Source organism: Thermobia domestica, chromosome 4, assembly GCF_964235325.1.
Source record: "Thermobia domestica chromosome 4, izTheDome1.hap1.1, whole genome shotgun sequence".
In the NCBI taxonomy this organism is placed as follows: domain Eukaryota; kingdom Metazoa; phylum Arthropoda; class Insecta; order Zygentoma; family Lepismatidae; genus Thermobia; species Thermobia domestica.
In genome coordinates this window covers 263160762-263182238 of record NC_137457.1, presented here as the reverse complement: position 1 = coordinate 263182238, position 21477 = coordinate 263160762, and the positions used below count along the sequence as shown (strand labels likewise).

Below are 21477 nucleotides of genomic sequence, written 5' to 3'. Positions count from 1 at the left end.
TCAGCGCCCGTGTGCTGGGTGCGACAGCGAAGTGGAGATCGGAAACGCTCGGGTTTTAATCGGCTTTTCTCGGGAAAGGGAACAGGGTCCAGCCAGCTAGTCCTCATATTATGTTGTCTAAGCTCTAAGCACGGGCGTTCTGTCGTAAGCGAATTTAATGCTCGTTTGCTTTTTACAGTTAATAGTTTTAATGCAATCAAATTTACAGTATTAATCTTGACACTTTAAGAGATCTAGTGAAGTGTGAACTTTTTAGATAATCAATATATTTTGAAAATGACTCGAAGAATAAAGTATGGAAGGGGACTCGTTTGAGAAACCGAGTCCCTTGCAGCAAAGGGATGGCGCAAGCAGTGATATTACTTCAATTGGTACGGGAGACAATAGGGGTGGGGATCGGCCGTTTCAGGGTTGTATTCTGGACTAATTATTCATCGTATTATTTGGATTCCTTAATTTTCAAGAAAAGCAACAAGTAATAACCAGTGGTAGAACAACTCCAAGCATTTCCATTCAGACAAAAATGAAAGATCATATACATAATATCAAAACGAATTATTTTGCTTCTTCAAAATAGTTAACTGCATGTAAAACAAGAAACAAACTGTATTGCTGGTCTTGTATTCTGTTCCACATAGAAAAGGACGTGTGGAATAATGATGGCTTTTGTGACATGAACAATTTTCACAAACCCAAGTTGCGCCACGAAAAGTGTTATTCACACCTGTCCACAATAACTAAATTGAAAACTTTCGGGAAACCAGAATTGATTTTCAATTGAGCGAGCAATGCAGAAGTTGATTCAAACCGAGAACTAATGAACCGATTGATTTATGCCTCTTGTTTTATGGCTAAACAAGAGCTATCATTTAGAGGTCATAACGAACAGGAAGATTCTGTCAATTAGGGAAACTATATTGAAATAATTCAGTTACATTTTAAGTAAGATACTAAATGGACTTGCAGGGGCGCCCGAAGAAAATGTTCTAGGGAGGGGCCCATCTCCATGGATGCTATGTTGCGTCTGGTATTTCTGGTATTTAATATACGTGGTTTGCTATATTACGTATACATTTTCGTGAGCCAGAGGAAGGCCCGGGCCACACCCTGCCCTCTCCTTCGGGCGCCCATGTTGACTTGTCATCTTCACAGCACAGAAGTCTTTAAAGGAACATAAAACAGGATTCAGAATGATATTATTAAATGTGTTGGTGACGGTATTCTGGATAAAATTAAGTCAGAAATAAACAATACACTTTCTACAGCAATAATGTTGGACAAAACTACGGACATTGCAAAGATCTCTCAACATTCATTCGGTACGTGAAAGACGGCAATATTCATGAAAGATTTATTTGTTTTGCGGATGCTACTAGTGATTGCACTGCGACTGATCTAAGTGCAGGGGCGTATCCAGGGGGCTGATCGGGGCTATTGCCCCCCGCAGAAGAGGAAACTTTCTGATTTTATATATATAAATAAAACCCATCCCAAAATTTGGAGCTCTTAAAAGTAGCAGTATGGCAACCCATCGTCCCCTCCCAGAAGTCGGTCCTGGATCCGCCCCTGTCTAAGTGAGCATGCTTTCCAAGTTCACTCTCACTTTAATTGTAAGCAAAAGCTTGTAGCACTAGGTTATTAATGGAGCTGCCACATTTTCTGGACATTTGAACGGTTTACAATATTTTGTGAGAAGGTGTTTGAGTGCACTCACCATACACTGCTATGCTCACAGACTCAATGTCGTTGATCCACAGTCTGTTAATCACATCAAGGAATGTAAAATATTTTTTAGAATAAGTGGCATTCCAAATTTCTTTTCATATCCATTGAAACGCTGTAACGCGCTTGCTGAATCAGAAGTAATTAAGCGATTTCCAACAGTTGCCAATATAAGATGGAATTACAATTCCAGAATTGTGAATGCAGTAAATGAAAATCAAATATAACTCTTACGGTGTTCTGAGAAGATTGTAGAGGATTCAGATAATTGCGACATCGAAACTTTCATGACTACAAAAAAATGTTAGAGTTATCATTGAAGGATTTCGATTTTGCATTTCTACCAAAATTTTTCAGTCATTTTTTTTCGCGCACGGATATACTATTCAACATTCTTTAAAGTAAAACCTTGGATGTGAAATATTGCATCCAAAAAGTACAAAAGATGGTATCTCAACTTAGAAATGCAAGAAACGATTTTGAAGAGACTTATAGAAAAGTAGAATTGGATGACAACGGGAACCTTCTAATAAAAGACGTAGACTAAAGTAGATGACTCAACAGATCCAAAAATTAAATACATGCGTCTCTTCAATGACATTATTGATACTGTGATTGGACAAATGGAGGTGAGATTTCAAGATCTCATTGAGTTACAATTTCTTGAGCTGTTAGATTTAAAGAATTTTCAGTGCTTCAAATCTCGATTTCCTGATTGTTTTTGACCCTTAAATCGTTACAGGAGTTTTTTTTTTTTAAATTTTAACAATTTGCGGAGTGAATTAATATAGGTTTACAGACTCTTAGATTTTTCAAATAAAACTGTGACTGAAATTATCCATTTCTTGAAAGAAAGAGGCTTGGTAGAAGAAGCGTTTACAGAAACATATAAATTGTGTTATTTGGTGTCAACAATACTAGTCAGGACCTCCACTGTACAGCACACATTCTCTTTGAACCTAGTCCCCTGTGAGAAAAGTCACGGCACGCCACTGGGTGTAATTACATTTCATAAAAATATACTGAAATGCAAAATATAAATTTTTAAAAAGTTTTTGGCCCAATTCCCCCCTGTACCCAATTTTCCCTTCTAACTTTTTTTTTATTATTATTATTTTTAGTTCAGCAATAATAACTGACTATTTATTTCGACTTCTTTGTCAAATTGTAAGATTTTATTTGTTATATTAATCTCTCACTTCTCGTGTAGTGATCCCTGGTGGTGCTTTCCATTTGAAGCTATTGAAGCCATTGCAGTCCATTTAATGTGGGTATCTGCTGCAACATACTGTAATATCTTGGCCCCTAAGAAACTTATGGCGACTGTTCTGGGAATCCTTGGGATGGCACACTTCAGTTTGGGTAAGCAAATATTTTTACAAATACAAATTATTTTCTGAAAAATAATTTCAATTAAAAATACATTTCACATCCATTTAAAATAAGTATAGCAATTTTATGTTTTCTATAATGACTATCATTGTGAATAGTCTTTCATGAGTAACATTAGCGCCACCTAATAAATCAAAATAAACTCAACTTTGTTTTCCTTTCTTTCTTTTTCATGTTTTAAATCGCGATACCATAAACAAATTTCAAAACTGATAATTTACCATTAAAAAAAAAAGCACAACTTAACAAAAGCATACTATACTCTTTCCTGTACACTTCATCACATACGGAGAAGAAATATAGAAGAGTGGAGATTGTGAAGCACACGCAATGTCGCCATGATAGTTATATCGCTGTAAGTATAAAATTTTCACACGACAATTTAAATAAATCAACATATTTTTGGATTTTAACGTCGTACTACTACATACATTCAAATAAACCCGCAAAATACACTGATTTATTTGAAATCTTTTATCATGCAGTGTTCGGTTAGTAGAAACTTAAATGTCAGATTCTTCGTGGACAAAAATTTAGCGTTGGTGTCTCAGTTAGTAGGACTAGATTCTCTTCTCAGTTGAAGCTCGTGTGATTTGAATCCTACATTAAGCTGTAGGTACATGTCTCATATGGTCTCAGCTCTGAAAACGGACAGTAAAATCTAACGAAACCAGCCAATCTTCCGCTTACCGAGTACCGACGGCACACAAACTTTGCTCAGTTTCTCTATCGGTGAAAAAAAAAAAAAAAAAGTATCATCTTCATCTGAATGTCGTTTTCGCGCTTTTCTTTCTTTAACACGTGAAATGGGAGTGTTGACATTTCTTATATCATTTTGTAAAGTAGAGTGGGTACTCTGTACTAAAATGATCATTTACTGTGTGACTTCAATGTTCTCCTATTTGCCGCCAAGTCTTATGGAGTCTCATGTAACGGCAACATTGCACATATAATGTTTAGTGAGATTTTTATAACGACTGCAGCGAGCACTAGCTAAATTATTACTACAATATGTTGAGGGCAATGATCTTTATTCTGTTATTCAAAGTATCTATGCGTCCATTTGGCCCTTATTTTGTTATAGCGATTTATTTTTGACGAATCGAGGTATTTAAGACATGGTTGTCATAATCAAGCGTGCAGCATTCTTTACTTTGATTTCTCTAAAGACTGCAGCGAATTGTAAGCTAAAATATTACTAGAATATGTTGAGGGCATTTAACAACCTGCGTTTATATATACACACACACGCATATATATATATATATATATATATATATATATATATATATATATATATATATATATATATATATATATATATATATATATATATATATTAGTTTAATCTATCGGAAACAAAGAAAAGTCGATAAAGGTATTTAAAGTTACCTTGTATGTAGTCGCAATTCTGAAGCTTTTAGTGACGAAGAATTATGAATATTTAAATGAGTGATACATTCAATAGAAACAAGGTCGCGTACAACGAAAATGTGTATTGTTTTAGTTTTCTACGAGTGTTTACATGCAATAGTTCCACTAAAATAATCAAGTTTTAATTTTTTTAACGCAAAAAGTCTACATTTGTGTCAAAAGACACAAATAAAGAGCTTTGACCATACAAACTCGATTAAAATATTGTCCTAAAATCTGCTCTACTAACATGAACTACTATTATTATTTTAATACTAATGTACAGACTTTAGGTCCCTGAGTTATTGGCTATCATAATTGGAGTGTTTAGGCTCAGTCAAAGAATTTAACTTTTCCCTATTTAGAACAACAACTACGGGAAAATTTATGAAACAGCAATATTTTTCTTTTACATATGGTACAACAGTATTTCCTTGTAATTTCTTATATTTGAAAAATATATGTACCAACTTATCCCTAAACCGCTCATAACGTCGGAACTCAACTTTCTTTGATGCAGAGATAAAACATGATCCTCTCTACATTACACACAATCTACTATGGACAATGGCTGCAAAGTTATAGACAAAAGAACAGGTATAAGTAATTATGTTCTTCTGTGGGAGCTTGTACTATAGTCACTACATTATCTACTTTCATTGTTTAAATGTGAAAATTAATTGTATTCAAACAAATTTTGAAATACATTAAATTTAACTCAGATCCGTAACGGAAAAGGGTCTATTTAATTTTATTTTAACAATTTTTTTCAACAATATTAATTTAATTTATATTTTACAGAATATTAAAAATAATCAGATATTTCTATTTTCAATAATCTGTCCTTCTGATACGAAATATTCTACTATAACGTTTCCTTGTTTGCAATCTCTTGTAACACTGTTCAATAAACAATATACATATGCATGGTAGAACAAATTAAGTTCATAACTAAAAATAGCGAATAAATCCATCCTCCACATGTTTGGAAGTAACAGGAGAAAATATCACGGAGTTGACAAAATTTAGTTTACAAACTTTTCAATCGAAAGTGTTCATAAATATTTCAATGTTTTTGCAGATACATACAAAATAGCAATGTATGCAATGTATGTTTTTGCAGATACATACATTTCAATAAAAATAGCATAGTTAAAGATAATTTGAAAATTAAGCAGGAAATCTAACTGACGATTAAATATAGTACGTATACTATACAACTTAAGGAACAATCTTCAACTAATTAAGTATTATCTGTTTCTGAAACTTAACGATATCTTTCGTTTTGTTTCTAAAAGAAATAAATGTTTTTAATAATTATATCGAACAAAGAATATCACGATGTATAAGGAAGTATTTAATATATTTCTATAAACAATACGCCATTATTTATATTACTTTGTGTTCTCATTTGTGACTCTAATAATCATATACATCACATAACAGCTAGCACTATAACTTCATATAACAAGCAATTATTTAAATGTATTTTAACTCGTTAAGAAACTATCGATGTAGTAAAACTGGAGTTTGACGTTGAATGAGAGGTGAGAAAATGATAGCGGATCAAACAATCTATGAAGCATAATTATTAGACGCTCTTTTACAATTTAGCAACCTAAAGACACTTACTTTTAGTATTGAATGAATAACAATACGTAAATATCATATTACTGTTTGAACGAAAAAAAGAAAAAAGTGCTTATTTATTAGTCATAATTACATGACAATCAGTTTTATTAGTAAGATAACATTGATATTAAAGCATTATTGGTAATTACCTTTCTTTGATAAATTTATGCTGTAGTTGCAATTATCTATTTATGTGGCACCTAAACTTACCATTCTCTAGAGGTTTTTTTTTCTTTTTTTGCTAACACTGCACACTTCCCTCCTCCCTTCCCCTAAAATGTATATACCTTCTTGGTACAGTTAATAGCAATAATAATTCAAGATGGCGCCAAAATTAAAATATCATACGTCAGAAATATATATTGAGGAATTCTGACATCAGCCAACAAACGATAATACCAAGTTCATAATATATTACGAAGTCTCTTTAGTCATAATTTTTGTTGAGATTGCGATTAAAGACGAAATTAATTATTTCTTGTTTACATTTTATTATATTTACTTTATGAATGATTATACTTCAGTAATTCGGAAGTTCTATACTAACTTAATCTAAGCATATTGGAAAGGAGATGATGCCTTCCCTATGCCACTAATGTCAAGTGTGATGTTTTTATTCATCTCGCTTATTTGCAGGTAGAGGCAGTGGGAGTTTTGCTGGAGGCTTTCTCTTAGGAGCAGTGGGCACAAGACAGGCATTTCGAGTGATGGGATACCTGGCAGCAGTTGGTGGAGTCATTTATGGTTTACTTTACCACTTTTGGTTAAAGAAATCAGACAAGCAACTTATAGAAAATATCAAAGGCAAGTAACTACAGTTAAATAACGTAAACTTTGTGAACTAATAAAATGTTCTTCTGAGTAAACTTAAATGGTTCGGTTCAAGAAAGGAAGCTGATTTTCCATTTAGTCCCACGAAGCGGAAGTTGCAGTGGTGCCTTTAAAATATAATTCCCGCTTATCTTCCCTTCAAACTTTTGTTTCCACTTTCCAATGTCAATGTTTCCAGAGTACAGTACCTCATGTTAGTATCTAGGAATTATTTCAGTTTAAAGAGTAAACAGGTATGATTTTGTAATATATTGTTCAAATCCTGTTTTTATTTATTCGACTCAATCGCACGGCTAATAGACTTTCTCCAATTGCTGATAAATCGAATTGACCAGGCTGAATTTGATAATTGAATTTTCTTCAGTTAATTTCAATGAAAATTGAATAGTGCTTGTCGACTTTTTCTCCTCTGGACGATTCGATACCGATCGACAGTTTCAAAGACGTCCAAGAGGAGAGCTATTGCAACAATATGTTGTGTTATAATAGAGTTATTTAGTTTAGCGTCTTCACGATTATATTTTCTCTAATGTATACTTCTTAAATTTTAGCCCATAGTTCGGCTATTGTCATTTTTAAGTCATTTTATAACACAAATACTTCCTTCTCTCATACAAGTCTATAAGTAATATCATATCATTACTTCAAAAGCACTTGTAACTAGAAAACACACTCTAGTTTGTTGTCTTCCACCAAACTTTTCAGGCAACAGATGTTTTCACTAGGCGATCTTGCCGACCGACCTTCGTGGTCAATCAGATCAAATCGACCCAAGAAAACAGAATATCTCCCATTTTAATTTGACAGTCGATTCGTTGCGTTCGATCTGTAGATGATTCAGTTGAAGGTCTGTTTACAAAGTTAATATCAGCTCAACTGAATTGAACATCAATCGACTAATGGGAAAACGTCCTTCATCAATACTATGGATGATTTGGAGTAATAATAACGGTATCGTCTGTTCATATGATGCACGTCACTTAGGAAAAACTACAAGTGCCTTTGTCAATAACTTCAAGAGTTAACCAGTTTTAATACTTTTTTTGAAAAAAGTAAAGTAAAGAGTAAGTAATTCTCTGTACTGTAACTATGCAACTCTTTGGAAGTTATTTACCAATAAAAAGTAGGGTATATATATACACTCCATTTTGTTTTTGACTATACAAAATTACAGTATGAGATTGTCATTTCATAAATTCCTTAAGAGAAACTCAGACGTGTACAGTCATGTTCAACCATAATGCCGGTAAATTAAATGTCGGAAATAAATAAGTGAATGTAATTCAATTTATCAACGATCTCTTGATTTGATAAATCATGCATGTAGAAATTAATACAATACACGGCTTACTTCACATTTAATACTACATTACTCCTATCACTAACATATATTGTCACGCTAAAAGAAAATTTAATCCTCATACACGTTTGAAAACTTTTATATATACTTCAAAGGTTCAATATTATTATTTGTTAATCTATATATTATTTTTAAAAAAACATAGTTATTTGTGAGAATTTTTATTCTTAGAAGGTAAGGTAGGGGAAGGTACTCTATTAAAAAGTAGAGCTTTATTGTGGATAAGTGGTTAATGTTCGTTCATGCATGAAATCACTGTTAGATTCTCAATGGAAGTATACAGTATTTGATTCAGAATCCACGTTAAATAATAAGTTCACAGTAGGCCTACTAAAGAGGAGTTAAATTGGATAATCAGGCCTATTGAAAGAGAGTGACTGCAAAAATTTTGTACATGCTGTAGGTTTTATTATTAATGATAATAAAAATATTCTATTTGGTTCTGCTACCAGGAAGCAACAAGCACAATAAAGGATGATGTAACTTTTCGCCGCTTAGTAGAATATTGTCAGCTTCACATTGAAACTTTTGAAGATTGTGGCGTGATGACTGCAAATTTTTTTCTGACAGCAAACAGTTTGTTGTGACAAGATTCTTAACTGTGTAAAGATATGCAAATTGATATTTTTATCGGAGGCAAACTTCCAAGTGAGGGGGAAGATACTGTGTCCGGAAATTGTCCATAAACTGTGGGTGCAGTTCCAGGATGTTCATGAACGCATGTCGAATGATGCATGCATTGATTAGGTAATATTATCACAATTTTGTAGCCTCCTATAGTTAAAAACATTTTTTTCCTAAAGAATTGCGTAAATGCATGAGGCCACACGAAGAGGTATCACCCTCTTCCACTGCTGTGGACTCGCTAAAGGAAAAATGGTTCAGTGCAACTAGACAAAAAAAAAAAAAAAAAAAAAAAAAAAGGAAAAATCCGGACATTCAAAAAAACAAACTGAAACCTTTTCTTAAATGAACATGATACTCTATTCAGCAACTCAGTGAAATTCACAAAAAAATCTCGCGTCGGGTTTGCTCACTATGGCCACCATATTGGATAGCCTATTTCCAACGCCAAATATTTTCCTGGAAACCATAGTATTTACTTTAACTGGTCATACACTAGGTTTAAACAAAACAAAGATATAAACTATCCATTGTTGAAAAGATATTTAATTAATTGTTCTTATCGTGTGAAAATTGAAGAAATTTACATTTTCCCGAAAAGAAAAAAAATGAGAAATTCCACAAAATTTCTGAGAACAGAAGTGAAGTTGAGTTTCTGGATCTTTATTACAACATTGTCGAGAGAAGGAACATAAAATAATTATGTGAAAATTGTTAGCTAAACCCTTCTCAGTAAAACATTAAAAATACATAATATTAATATTTTCTAAAGCTGGGATTTTAAAATTAGATTCAAGTAATGATTTAAATTTCCTATTCACCCATATTGTAAGATTTTCACATTTGCATCTACAAGTTTTGAATGAAGTTATCAGTGGGTAGGTATTTGCAGAGGCTCCAATATCTATAAACACCAAGATTTTGGCTTCTTTGGAGAAAGGAAGAACTTGAAATTTTAATTAATTACTTAATCAATCAATCAATCAATATGTTGGTTTTTTTTCCAGTGGTTGCAATATTGATTAAATTTTTAAACAGTGCATATTCATCCACTTAAGTCATAACATTATCCCATGGAAGGCACTAGTAAACCACCATGGATTCACCTTGTCCAAGGACCTTCGGGTCAAAGACCTGTATTTGGGCAGAACTCTACACCATCGTCATCAATTCAGCTAACTATCCGCTATAACTAGAATCTATTTTACCAAAAGAAGAATTCCAGAAGTTGTAAAACAAGGCTATTCAAAATTAGACGAAGAGAGGAGTTTTGGTGCGTAATTTGGAGTGACCTGGCAATTGAACAGATTTTAATGAGCTATGAAGATGAGTGGTGGCCTGCCCTGGAGAAGAAGAGCTTCACCTTCAACTATTACTACATGCGTTTACTCCATGCCTGCATCTTTAAGAATAGTGGAAGGCTATGGAGGAATTCACTGATGTTATCTCCACCTACTCCGTACAGCAAGTTGACTTGTGAGAGTCTCGTCAAACTCGTGATGCCAAAAATGTTCTCTGTTTCATCAACTGGTTCCGGGACATAATCCACTCGAAATATCATCCCAACTTGCATCAGTATCTACTGGTTTGCTGGCTGTTGAAAATGTAAATTGTGATAAGGCATTAGAAGTTGAACTTGCTGTTATGAAGATCGAGGGAAAGCAATTCAGTGAAATTCATCTGAAACGCAAGTCAAGTGTAAAATCTTTGGGCACCTTAACAAGATCAGTAACTGTGCGTAATGAAACAATCTGTGTAAACCCAAACCAGCTTCTGCACCGCATGGTATGCACAGTTAGGTCTGAAGAACAGTTGTCTGCGATCTTCAAATATAAACTATCTGCGCATCCTTTCTGCTTATTTGATGAAGGAGGTCTAATGAGGAAAGATACAGAATCATCGATAATAGCCGTTTTGTCCTGAACTTCGACTTTGTCCTGAACAACAAGCAGTGTCTCAAAACAGGGTGTATCCTACCTAGTTGATAGTGGGCATCTCTTACATCGTGTCGTATGGCAGCGTCCAGCCACATTCAAAGAAATATGTCAGCAATATACTGCATATGTACGTTGTTACACATTACGGAGAAGCTCTTTCGTTTTTTGATGGATTTAACGAAGGTATAAGCACAAAAGACGAGGTGCATCTGCGATGTGCAGGAAAGAATTCCTACGTAGACATGAAAGTAGAAGATAATATTACTGTTACTGTAGGACAGACTGAATTTCTCCTAAATGATAGCAACAAAATGAGATTGATCCATCTTTTGAATAAGTATATCCAGAAGTCAGGATGCAGGGTACTCCAGGCCAAGGCAGATGCTGATTGTAACCACGGCTAGTAGAGGCCAAGAAAGACCTTGAAGTTATTTTGATTGGTGAAGACATAGATTTGTTTGTTCTTCTAGTTGTCCTTGCTCCACTAGACTCATCTTTGAAAATGATGATGCCAGGAACGAAGACTCGCCCAGACAAGGTTCACCACATTGATTTATTCAAGATGATATAGATGATATGAAGGACTTTCTTCTAATTGTACACGGCTTCACAGGATACAATTCAATTTCGTCAATTTACTGAAAAGACAAAATTTCTGTTTACAAAAAGTTGCAAAGTAATACGGAACTGAGAGAGGAAACTAAGTATTTTCAATAATCCTCGAGTGTTAGCTGACGCTATAACTAAAGCTGACGAATCTTTCTTTCTGTCACTGAATGGTTCAAAAGAAATCGGGACAACTTATGGGGGTCAATAACTATATACGAAGACATCCGTTGCTCCTAAAGACCTGCTGCATTTTGTCTCCTGTTCCTACACCGAGAATTGTGAAAGAAGTTGTGAGTGCCGGAGAGGTATATTAAAATGCTCAACCATGTGTATGTACTATGTAGGGCATGGATGTACCAACAGGGACATAGAAGATGAAATGAAAGTGCATGGATATTTGCTAGTCCCCGAAAAGGAAGATGCCAGTGATATCGAAGAGACATTCCAAGATACTAAACATCCTCGTCTGGAATAGACCGAGATTCAAGTAAAAGTAAGTCACTTTTAAATGAAAGTTACCTAAGTTTGAAACCTTCATATAATAAATAATTAGTTTTTAGGCATTTTCCTAGCTCAAACATTACGAATATTTATACGTTACTGAAAATGATTTTTTCAACAATTTTGTATACACGTCAAATCATTCCGACTAATCTGGCATGCTAAAAACACAGTGATTAAAAAAAATCCCTAATTTTTTTCCTCTCTGTTTCCCTTCCTAAAAACAGTCAACATCACTGTTTGTAAGAGATATTAAAGCCTTTTCGGATGCCTATCCATTGAAAACTTTACTCAAAACTTGTGAGTGCAGAGATGAAAATTTTACAATATTTGGCCAAGAAAGAATTTAACGCATTACGTGAATCTAAGTTTAAAAAGATATTAATATTATGTATTTTTAATGTTTTACTGAGAATAATGTAACAACAATTTGCACATAATTTATGTTTCTTCTTCCTACAATATTGTGATAAGGATTCAAAAGCTCGATTTTTCACTTTTGTTCTGAGAAAGTTTGGGGAATTTCTAATTTTTTCTTTTCAATTTTCACACGATAGGAACAATTAATTAAATATATTTTCAACAATATATAGTTTATATCTTTGCTTTGTTTAAACCTGTATTATAGTCAGTTAAAGTAAATGCTATGGTTTCCAGGAAAACTTTTGGCGTTGCCCAATATGGCACCAAACCCGAAGCGGGATTTTTTGGAACTTTCCCTAAGTTGCTGAATAGAGTATCATAATCATTTAAGAAAAGGTTTCAGCTTGTTTCTTTGAATGTCCGGGTTTAAACCTAATTGCACTGTGGTAAAAAGAACTTTTAAGAAACTAGATAGATTTAAATGAGTAACAAAGGCAGAATATAAGTTATTTAGAAAGTGCAAAAGACAGAAGAAAAGGAGGGTTATTCTAAACAAAACGAAACGTCGAATTCACACATATCATCGGGCAAATGTACGTTTGCTGGAATAGAAACTTATATCAGCCACAGGAGCATGTGGACAACTGAGCATTGTGAGATGCAGGAATAGGTATGTATAATTAATAGCTGACGACCTTCGTACGTATTGGATGCAAGTAGGCCCAATACTGCAGCATTGAATATATGGTAACTCTCAAGGATATCAACATGCTATTAAAGGAGGTGTTAATATTATGAGTCTAGGACAAAATTCAATAATATGGAATTAAACCATCGGCATCTCCCTGATGAGTTCAAAATGCCAGGGAGTAAAAGGTCTTGCTAACGGTTTTCTTCGACGAGCAAATTCCGTTCATGGTGGAGTCCCTCGAGCATAAAGCTACTGTCAGCTATAGAACAGTACGACTGCATGCAGTGTTCAAGAGCAAAAAGACAGAAATCTTGAGCTTTAGTGTGATATTATTACACGGATGTCTGGACATACACTCAAAAATGGCAAGAAACAACCGCTCTTCTGCATCACTTTTGTGGGGAAGTACCGGAACGACCATCGTATTGTTCAGATTTGTCATTAATTCGTAGCCCAGGAAAATATTCTAAAATTAATATTTTACATGAAGCGGCGAATCTGTGAAGTGAGCGATGGATTAGCACTTCTATCTGAATAGCTACGTCAAGGCTTATAGCAAATATTTCTTAACTAATATATGTGTGTATGACAGTTAGAGGGCTTTGTCATCTTTCCATTTGGACCTATCCTTGAAATGATAATTGCTCAATTATTTGAGCTCTCGTGTAATAATTGAGATGATCGGTACCTTTCAATTGTATTTTATGTAATCTTATCTGCAGTCTGCTGATCGTTTGTGAGTGGTCATTACATCGTCAAAACTGATTTTTTAAAACATCCCTGTTCTCATGAAATTTCAAATATTTTGTGAGGAGTGTATTAATATTAAGCCTATAATTAGACAATAGATGTCGTCAATGGAATATACCACGTGGTTTATGAATCATTATACGAGTATACTTCCTACCTTATCACTATCACACTTATAATTTATACGTATTTGCAAGAATAAAATTTACACTCTATGGTATCACCAGTGAGCATTTTAAGTTTTGAGATCCAACTAATCCATTATCGTAAAAAAGCATTAACACTAATTTTTTTTTTATAATTTAGTTTTAAATTTATCCATAGGCAAATAGTGCATGTGGATTGGTAATATGTTTATAAATGTTATACTTACAATAACATGGCTGTCTTTAACTTTACTTTTAGATAGTCTATTCTATGGGTTATCAACTTGTTTACACGTTGATCTAGTATTATATGCACGTATATCTTATCCATATAATATAGTGGGAATATTCTGTAAAAGATATGCTATGTGAATGACTGTAGGCTGTTGGTATTATCTTAGTGTGCTTCTGTTCCATATCGTGCCTAGGATTTATTTTACAGGGCCAATAATCAATGCTCGGATTACTTTTTGTATTCAATATGTTATACACTAACATATATATACAATACTTATTTCAGATTCCGATGAAACTAAACACTTGAAACACAATGATGAAAATTGTGATAGTGCACAAAATGAAGACAATACTAGGAACACAGTTTCTGAAACCATTACTGACGAAGCTATGGGAGTGAAAGTGAATTTAGGTATGGAGCAGAATACCACAGGTGATCCTCCGTGGAAAGATTCGTGTTCAAACAAGAACAGTAGTACAAATGAACTCTTCATCAATACGGACTTACAACAAAATTCAAGAAAAGAAAATAGTTTGAGTGCAAGTAACAATTCTAACCAGCGTGTTAATTTAAGTTACAGTTTAAATGATTTACGAAAACAAAACAATTGCAGTTTTTTACGGACAGATGGAAATGAAGATGAGGACACAACTAGAACTGAAAAAGAAATTGCTGCTAAAAGAAAAATTTGGGAACGTAGAAGTTGGTATGCAGAACAGGTACCTGTTTAGTGAAATAATTACGCATCTTACAGAGCTGTGTTACAGCAAATAAGCAAAATACCATTCCGTTTTAATTTTTCAACTGTAATTCAGTCCTGCGTTACTTACAAAACTCTGTTTAGCACAACTTATGAAAATCTCTTGCCGGCTAGATTTTGATGCATCTACGACTAGGCCAAAACGGAAATATTTCTATCTTTCTAGACTAGCTCTTAATTCAAGTAACCCCCAAAATGCTTGACAAATGTTGGGTCAATGCTCACAATTCTACGTTTTCATGTGTGCTAGAAGGCTAAATAGGACAGCTTTTCCTGTTTTACGGTAAAGTGAAATAAGAAATATTTTGCACAACGCGTTGATTTTTTAAAAATTATTACTACACGCTTTGAATTCGCAATAACATTGGCAATTTATTTTTTCTAACATAATGAAATAAAGTCAGTAAACAGTACGTGTGTATCTATAAATGGAAATATACTGTATGTCAAGTATTTGTAACATAATAATAATTACAGTTGAAGAATTGGGGCATTATGGCTTATTGGTTCTGAAGTCGTCATGTTAAACAAACAAAATGAGCAGAGTATTCACCTCTGGCGCGAGGAATTCCCAGTGACGGAACTAAGGAAGGCAAAAGGTGCTTGTGCTCCAGGCGCCACATTGCGGGCGCAAAACTGGGTAAATATTTATTTTCACTATTAAGGCAAGGAAAGGAGTTCTACTAAACTAAAGATCATAAAAGATTACCTCAGAAACTTAACAGGACAACAATGACTCGCCAGCCTTAGGATCATACCCATAGAGCATAAATTACCTTCAAAGCTATCTTTTGAGGACACTGTTAAAAAAAAAAAAAAAAAAAAAAAAAACTTTGCAGCCAAAAGAGGCAGCAAAGTTAAATTTTGGTTCCAGCTTTTTTGTGTTTTCATTTAACTTACATCAATTTAAGAGATTTGCAAACTGTCTGAGTATAATACTTGAGACAACAGCTTGACTGTTTGTCATAATTAAATATTCTATTCTAAAGCAACAGACTGTTGATTCTTTTCTACACATACGCATATTCCGATATAATTGCAAAGACATTGTGATTGCAGTTATGATAAGACTATAAGAATATGTCAAGCACGCTACTCTCAGATTATTTGGTAATCAAATACTAATTAATTTACTGTTTTATCTTGCACTAAAAATTAAATTATGTACTGCGATTTTGAAATCAAACTTTACCACTTGAAGAAAAAATGGAATAGGAGAATTACTGTCTGATGCCAATATCAGCTGTAGTCGCGGAGTATTTTGGTTTGGTTGGTCAATTCAGGGTCTCAAGAAAAGATAATTTAATTTCTTAACCCGCAGCTCTCTACGAAAATCGAAAGTGGTAGAATTTTATTACTATTTCTGGTTTCACTATGTATTTCAATAAGGCAGAAACGATAAAAAGCGAGAAGCAGTTTTCTGCAATCGTTTAAGCAAAAAATACTGGGCCTAATGCAGAGCCATTTTTAGCGTTATATTCAGAGCTTGACTAACGCGTGATGCTAACTTTAGTATTTAGTAACACATAAGTGAAGTTAACAAAGATTTATATCGAATAAGACCAACTTCGACTTTTCCGCAAGGTTGTCCAAATACAATAGAAGAAATCAATATAAGAGGGAATAGGAATTACCTAACTTGATTTCTCCTAAAGTGTTTGAACAACCTTGCGGAAAAGTCGAGATTTTTCCTTTTTCGATATAAATCGTTGTTAATTTCACTTAATGCGTTACTAAATATGAGAGTTATGGGGCGTTTACACTTAGTCGATTTGCGTTCGATTCAGTTGAATTGACGTCAATCGACCGTGTAAACGGGACTTCAACTTAATCGCTTGTTGATCGAAGGCGACTAATCGACTGGCAACTGAATTGAAAGACGTTCTATTTTCTGTGGTTGAAATAATTGAACACATCCATCGATCTGATTCGGCCTAGTTGCTTCGATTTAGTGGCAAATGCAGCGAGTCGATTTAGTCGTGCGACTAAATCGACCAAGTGTAAACGCCCCATTAGCATCACACGTTAGCGAAGCAACGTTAAAAACGACTGTGCACAAGGCCTACTATGTTCCATTCCTATTTTATTCTTCTAGTGCAACAGGTAGTTGTAGAAATCTGTTACAGCTTCTGGTTTGAATTTTAATCTTCATATAGCAAAAATTGTAAGAGACTGCAGCTAAGCGACAAGTTTTAAATATGGCTTCAATATTCAATGGATAAGTTCCATCCCTGATTTATACCCTTGTCTTGTCTTGTCTTCATCACCATTAACGGTGTTTCTTAAAAGGAGCATCAGCTTTTAAAGTCAAGTATGCTAAAAATGTGGGTAAATTGAATTACTTGTACAGTCACGAACATTAATAAATGGAGGCTGAAGCCATTATTTCTTATGGCTCCAACTTCCATTTATTAATGTTCGTGACTGTACAAGAATTGAATTATTTTGCCAAAAATTGTAAAGAATTTTACAAATGGCGGATGACGCCATTTCCACTTTTTGGTCGACTTTCAAGTCGCATTACCTGTCATATATAGTAGTAAATAAATAGAAAAAATTTTAAAAAAATGTTAATTGTGTAAGTTTAGGAATAAGAGAAATATTTTGTCGTAGTTAGGTAAAGAAATGTATGGACACCATCAGGTGTAGTAAGAGTCAAAATCGTGGTGGAGTTCCAACGGGAAAAAGAGGGCCAGTTACCCAGATAGTCAGGGTGGAAGGTTTGGAAAAAATGAAAAAATAGATGAGATGTAAACGCCTAAGGTAATTGTAAATGAGCGTAGATGATTTTAGGAGTATGTGTATGAAAAGTGTACGATGAAAATAATTCACTTTTTCCACTTCCTCTTCGGCAGTTTACTCCAGGAGATGTTGACACTATCACATTCACCGCGGAACTCCTATTTATAACCGTATTACGACTGGAAGTTATAATTTCACAATACGTAATGACACTGATTTATTTTCGTTTTTAAACTTTTTATTATCCTGAATTTTAGTAATGAACAAATTCAATTTAAACTCTTGCAACCAGTTAACCGCGTTATGCAAAATATTCCTGTATTTCATGCTTAAGAGTCATTATAATAATAATTCTAGAATGTGAAGGTAGATACATGGAGATAAGAATTTACTCTAGACTCACAACGCAATATTGAGAAAGAAATTAGTAATAATAAAAAAGAGCTATAATTTTGAACACGTTACATTTCACAACAGATATCTACAACTTAGATAATATGCTTGCTTCTTAAATATAACAACTCACCTCGTTCCTCAAATATACAGAAATTCATAAAAATTACGCAATCATAGATTACAAAATTTATTTAAAAGTTTTAGATATGTGCAAATACATAAACAAGAATCTCTCACATTCATAGTGTCAAGATTTATGTGCAAACGCATATTTAGAAAGGACGCTTAAAATTTATTCATAAGACATGTATCGTTGAAAAATAAATTGGACAGATATTTGTTTTCACGTATTTGGGAAATTACTGTATTGTTTATGTTTATGCATATTTTTTCAATACTTCTGTTGACTTATTTGAAGACTCGCTGTAGAAAACAGTGTAAGTGCCAAAAACAAAAGTTACTGTAACAGTAGTGACAAAAGATAGTAAATTGTGCCCAAGTGTCTCAAAATAGAAAATATTATTGCTTTGAAATATAACCTAGCATATAACGAAGTATGAAAATTTAACTAAGTCATAAACGTATTAAAAAAAATAAAATAATGAAACAATTATAAGGTGGTACTTACATTGTTTTCTACAGCGATTCTTCATTTATATCTGTTAATTGTACCTTTCACCTCTGTTTACAGATCTTTCTTAATGTAATAAACACAAGTTAAACAGAAGTATTTGCTCACATACTTTAGTAATAGAAGGAAAGGTGTTGACTGGTGTAAAGTGGTTTGATATGAATCTTGAATATTATCAACTCATTTACAAAATAGTATTTTACAATAAGAAAGAGTCTTTTTGTGCTTATGATTTGGAATAATATTTTCTTCTAATATAAGTCTAAAAATAAAGGCCAATAAAATATTTTAATAATTTATGTATGTTATTGTATCTTTGCAATGCTTTCGTTTCTTTACTGTGATCTTTGTGTCAAATCTTGCAACTTAATTTTTATGCATTCCCACACTAACTAGAGCTCTAAAACTTTGAACAGATACGTAAACACAATGACAATAGAATACGAGGGTTGTTACAAAAGTTCTAAGACTATCTATGAACGGAGCAGCAGAGAGTTTATGGATTGTGTTACTTTTCAACATAGCCCCCTGACAAGTCAATACATTTTGCTCATTGATGTTCAAGTGCGTCAATGACGCTGGTAAAAGATGATTTGTTGAAGGCGTGTAAAATTTCATTTACGAGACACATTACGTCATCATCGGTGTCAAAATGAGTACCTTCAAACTTCTTTCTGAGTTTTGGAAAGCGATGAAAGTGGCAAATCAGGCCACTAAGGTGGGTGGGGCACCAATCCGTAGCCACAATCGTGAATTGCTGCTATTGTGATGACTAGCTTGTGACAAGGGCACTGCCTTGATGGAGAAACACACCTGCTGTCAGTTTCCCACGACGCTTCTACCGAATATTATCATGTAGCTATTGTAGAAGACCTCTATAGTACTCCCCAGTCATTGTTCGCTCCTTTGGAAGATAATCCACTATCCTTATCCCTTTCGAATCCCAGAAAACTATAGCCATCACTTTTACAGCTGAGGGTACTGACTTGACCTTCTTCAATCTGAAGTATAAGGAAGTAATTAGGAAATGTTTATCTACTTTTTTGGAGGCCCTTTGGCAAATAAATTCGGTTTACATTTAGAAACTTTGCTATCCACTCTATTCATCACTAGGCATCAATTAGTTTGGAGCAGCAACATTTTCAACAATTCACAATAATACAGTGGAATTGCCCGAGCATTTACGGAAAAATACATAATCTCTATAATTTAATTCAAACTTTTCCTCCAGTTATAATTTTACTACAAGAAACTTGGTGTAACTCTACAATACCACTACAAGTAAACAATTATACAGTAATTAATTAATTTAGATATGACAATTATGGAGGTATCGATACTTGTATCAAGCATAATCTTTCTTATAGTACTTTTAATATTCAGAACCCTTGTAACTTACCTAAAATTCAAATCCTTGGTGTTATTCTGAATAATATTAAATTTCTTAATGTTTATATTCCACCAAGTATTCACCCTAATTATTTAGTTTGGGATCAACTGTTTGATACTAATTTAAATATAGATTATAAAGAAGGTGACTTAATGTACTCTGGGGATCAAACGGCACTGATATTACTGGAAGAACCTTTCTGTCAGCATTAGCAGATTCATATTATCTTTTTCTAAATAACGCATCTACTAGAATTTCTTCTACGAATAACAGCGCTTCTGATTTAACACTATCTCAAAATCGTTTTTACATTCACACGGAATGGGAGACGTATTTCACATTCTGAGATAACGACCATTTATCAATTATTTTTTACAACGTATTTTTTTCCATGTTTATATGAAGGCACCTCTATCGTCCATTTAGGTTTTAAATCTAAATTACAGCATATCAGCACAAAATTAAACTGGAATCAGTATCATACTCTTATTGAAGAAAAAATTTCTAGCTTGCCCCATGAAAAAATGTTTAATTACTCTTCAAAGATATTTTCTTTTAACAAGTTTACAGTTTCTCAACTAAATAATAAGGATTACTCTGATAAAATTAATTATTTCAATAAGAAAAGTGCTGATATTAACAAAAAAACCTATTTGGCGTTGTCTACAAAATATTAATGTTACTCAACAGGTTCAAAATCCATCACGGAAAAATTTCATTTCTTATTGTTCTCAAAAAGCCCGCTCCAAAAGAATAATTAATACTATTAAACGACACAGCTGGCATGACTTTTGTACTAAGCTTTCAACTCGAGCACCTTTCATACGCTTTGGAAATCTTGGAAATACATAAAAATACGTCTAACCAAGATATACTCATTTATTTTCGAACTTTAATTTGGATAGAAACTTTTCATCACTCTTTGTCTACTCCTTATGTTAATAATTCTCAACTTTCACTTCAAAGGCCACTTTTTACAATCAAAATATTGCTCTAGAACATGACTTTACACTACGTGAATTAGAAACTGTTCTCAAAAGTATTGCAAGATCCACTACACCAGGCATAGATGGCATCGCTTATATTCATTATAAAAACTTAATACTGGATTAAAGTTACTTTTATAATATTTTAAACATATATGGAATACTAGTATTAGTATTATTTCTTGGAATGGGAAAAAGTAATTCCGATATAAAAAAGAAATGGATCAGCAGAGAACTTCCGCCCTATTTCATAACTTCCGTGTGAGCATAAAATTTTTGAACACCTAATACTTACTCATTTAAATTGGTTTATAGAATATAATCAGGTTCTACCTAATGGTATAACTGGATTCAGGAGGAATA

The 21477-nt window shown here is 33.5% G+C and overlaps 1 protein-coding gene across 1 annotated transcript in view; it reads left to right on the top strand.

Annotated features, from left to right (window-relative positions):
* LOC145684039 (major facilitator superfamily domain-containing protein 6-like) overlaps positions 1–18295 on the top strand; it is a 116421-nt gene extending 98126 nt beyond the window's left edge. Inside the window, exons 7-9 of the mRNA XM_081755866.1 lie at positions 2933–3084; positions 6796–6963; positions 14492–18295. Coding sequence (XP_081611992.1) covers positions 2933–3084; positions 6796–6963; positions 14492–14940 — 769 coding nt within the window. The 3' untranslated portion in view covers positions 14941–18295. The remainder of the gene's footprint in view (positions 1–2932; positions 3085–6795; positions 6964–14491) is intronic.
* The last annotated feature ends 3182 nt before the right edge of the window (positions 18296–21477 follow it).